Source organism: Urocampus carinirostris, chromosome 11 (assembly GCF_059441175.1).
Source record: "Urocampus carinirostris isolate Australia breed hairy pipefish chromosome 11, RoL_Ucar_1.0, whole genome shotgun sequence".
In the NCBI taxonomy this organism is placed as follows: domain Eukaryota; kingdom Metazoa; phylum Chordata; class Actinopteri; order Syngnathiformes; family Syngnathidae; genus Urocampus; species Urocampus carinirostris.
Window position 1 is genome coordinate 41,227,335 of NC_142359.1, and position 3,603 is coordinate 41,230,937.

Here is a 3,603-nt window from a genome sequence, read left to right on the forward strand (position 1 = left end):
GCTGCTGCTGCTGGGGAGCCTGCTGCTGCAGAAAAACACCACCATACTGCCACTGGCTGTACTGGTCATAGTTGGGCTGGGGCAGGTAATACTGGCTGTTACTGAAGTAGGGCTGTGAGGAGGCTGTGCAGCCTGGTGGTGCAGACGCTGAGGGGCCCGGTCTGGCCCACGATGAAGAAGGCCCTTGAGTGTCACGCCTGCTGTAATGTTGACTCTGTCCTCCATCACGCATAATATCCGTGAAGAGATCTTTCATGGCAGAGAACTGCTCCTGGGGAGCAGTGCGGAGCGTGTCAGCATCAAGCGGATGAAGGCCTCTCGGTCTGACTGAGCCTGACACTTCTCCTCCACCAGCTTCTCCAGCAGTGCTTGGTTGGCCCTCATGGTGGAATTTAGTTCCTGGATCCAGGCCTCCTCATCCAGGCTCTCCTCATCCCTCCTCCTGGTCTTGCGCCGGTGACTACACGTGGTCGAGCCCTCTTGCGCTGCTGCAAATTCCATCTCTTCCAGGATGTTGGACTGGCTTGCCATGGAGTCAGGAGTTTCCAGTGATGGCAGCGCATGGGAGCAGGCACGTGGCAGATTGATGAGGGTGTCTGGAGCCTCAGTGTGGATCGAACCTGAAACAAGTTAAAAATTTGTTTAATATAATGGTATATTGACATATTGCATTAAAACATGTTAAGACATTGCATACATTTAATCACCTCAACAATTTCTTAGAATATACCTTTTGAATATAGTTTTGCAATTTAGTTTTGGAATAAAGTTAAATGAACTTTAATAAACTGTATTATCATGAAGTTTACTGAAGCGTACAAATATATTGAATGTCTTTACAAAAAAAACAAAAACAAATTGAGCGGAATTTGTCAGAAATTCATACAATAAAATTACTATATTTAACTATTTTAGTGAAATTTCAAAACTTTTCAAATAAATGTGATAACATGTACTTACTTTTGTAGAAGGCAATGTTCTTCAGCACCCACTTATCCCTATCCGTCAATTGCTTTTTTGCCTGGCCACTCGTCTTCTTGGATAGCTTTACGAACCAATCTTTGACGTTCTTCCACCAGTTATGCAGATGCGTGTACGAGACCCCGATCTCCTGTGCTTTCATCTCCCACGCTGACTTTTTCTTGTGGTAGTCCTTGGTGCTTCGGAGCCAAAGGTAATGGTTGCCCTGAAGCCACTCAACCAGATCCTGCTCTACCTGGTCGGGGAGACTCCAAGCTTGCTTTGGAGCACCATCGGCCTTCCTCTTGCCCTTGCCATTCTTATTATTGCGACCTGGCTCTTGCCCCCCCTCCTCCTCTTGATGTGGGGTGGGTCCCGGGAATTTAGGAGAACCAGGCTCTTCCGACACAGGATCCTCCACTCGCATGGCACCCTCCCCAGTGTTGGCAGCGAGGGTGGTGGTGGGAGCAGTGGTGGCAGTAGATGTAACACCTGAAAAGCCAGATTAGTAAAAGTGTATTTTTGATTAACAATAATTGTTTGACGAAGATTTAAAATTTTTAAAAAGTATATTATAAATTATTCTTACTATCAAGAGATTTTTCCTCCTCTTCAACTAGACCGGCATCTCTTGGACTCGCAGCAGGACTGGCCACGAACTCGCCACGAGCACTCGGACATTCAGCGGCAGAATGGACGACAGCTTGCACCTCCACTGTGGTTCCTGACTTGGGCTTCTTGGCACACTGCTTCTTCTTTTTGGTCGTGGACCTCGTCGTTGGCCTCTTCTTCGGTGCCATAGTTTGCTATTTTTAGCTTCGCGGGACTTCGCTGTTATGATTGCTCGGCAGTATTTATACACGTGGTCTAAACACGGAAATGACGCACAAATGACGCGATGAGAGGAAGCGGAACAGTCGCCGGTGTCTTTTTTCCGGCCATACCACAGACGAACGGCGGGTTGTCAAATTTTGCGCATTTTCGATCCCGGGCAACCACGGGCAAAAAAAAACGCAAAATTTTAGCCGTGATTCAGCCGCAAATGTCTGTGTGACCGGCCCCTAACCTTTACCCTTATACAATGGCACCACACATGCACTACACCATTCAACAGGAACCACACTACTTAAAAAGCATGTATTCAGCAAGCTTACTAACCAGTCAATCATAGCCGTGCCACCTTTCTTCAAGCATTCAGCAGTACAACCATCCAACCCAGGCGCCTTCCCCCCTTTTATTTTCTTTTTCACAGCCTCTTGCACCTTCCATGTTTCCACAGGATTTACATTTAAATCGCTCAGCACGGGCATCCTCCCCATACCACCAATCGCCTCAACTCTCACTTCTCTCCCATCCTCCACACTTAGCAACTCCTCAAAATACTCTGCCCATCTCGGCCTGACTGCACTACCACTAACCAGAAATCAACCATCCTTATCTTTCACTTTCTCTTCCTTTACAGACTCGTTCTTCTTTCTTACTCTTTTCACTTCTTTCCAGAACACTTTTCTCCTTTCCTCAAAGTTCACTCCTATTTTGACACCATTAAGCATTTGCTTCCCTTTTTGCTGCTTCCACTACCGCTTTTACCAACCTTTTCTTTACTTTATACCTTTCATACGCATCACCACTCTTATCTTGCAGCCACTCCTCAAAGGCACGTCTCCTCTCTCCACGGCTTAGAAGACCCAATCATTCCACCATTCACTTCCTTTACTAATACCTCAACCAACTTTTCCCATTCCACTCAACACTGCCTCTTTAAACAACTTCCATTCCATTTCCACACTCTCCACTTCTCTTCTACTAATCCGTTCATACTCTTCCTATCCTCTCTTTAAACTCTCTTTCATTTTCTGCCTTATTCAACTCTGACATTTTCACCTCTTCCCTAACACTTTTCTCATAACTAGCCCTACCACATCCATCTATTTTCAGTTTTCCTTCAGACATACCACTCATTTCACTTCTGTAAACATGCACATCCAACAATCTACTTAGCATCCCTTTCCTAAAAGGGCCCGGTCACACAGCCTTTCACGGGCGTATCGAGGCTGAATCACGGCCAGAAATTTCTGCCTGTGAAGCAGACGCTGTTGGACGCTTTGAGATCGCTATACAGACGAGATACAGCCGTGCTTTACACGCGGTCGGACATTCTCACGCGGTTGGCCGCGCGAAAAAGTTTTGCGCTGCTCAAAACTTTAGACCACGTGTAACCGCGGGCAGCACACGTGGTACACACGAGGTAATGACGCGGTACAGACACGGAACGACGTGCTACGGCCGCGGCCAGGGCGTGGTTACACGCGGGTAGGACGCGAAATTTTAGCGGGTAATCGTGGGTGGAGCACGGTCATAGCACGTTTGTTCTGCGCCTGTATCGCGGTGTTATCAGGTGAATCAGCGTGTGTAACGCGTGTGACGGTCAAACGCCTTTCTCCGCGTATATACAGCGCGATTTGCCGAGCACACGTCAGTTGTGCTCGAGACGTCAAGGGGTGAACATGGATCCCCGTCACCGTAGTGACCTCGTCTTAATCCATTTTTATTTCTTGACATTTCTTTTCATTTCATAACAAGATAACAAAATAAAAATGAAAAACGATTACAATAATAACATATTGGCTTCTTCAGTGCCAT

General features: G+C 46.8%; 1 protein-coding gene across 1 annotated transcript; it reads right to left on the reverse strand.

Moving 5' to 3' along the window:
- Window positions 1-250: 250 nt before the first annotated feature.
- On the reverse strand, window positions 251-3,374 carry LOC148357390 (uncharacterized). The gene is made up of 3 exons (XM_088347693.1): window positions 1,550-3,374; window positions 961-1,452; window positions 251-620 (listed from the first exon to the last, which is right to left on the reverse strand). Exons 1-3 carry the CDS (start codon window positions 1,758-1,760, stop codon window positions 253-255), a joined length of 1,071 nt encoding a protein of 356 aa, XP_088203819.1. The 5' UTR covers window positions 1,761-3,374; the 3' UTR covers window positions 251-252.
- Window positions 3,375-3,603: the final 229 nt, after the last annotated feature.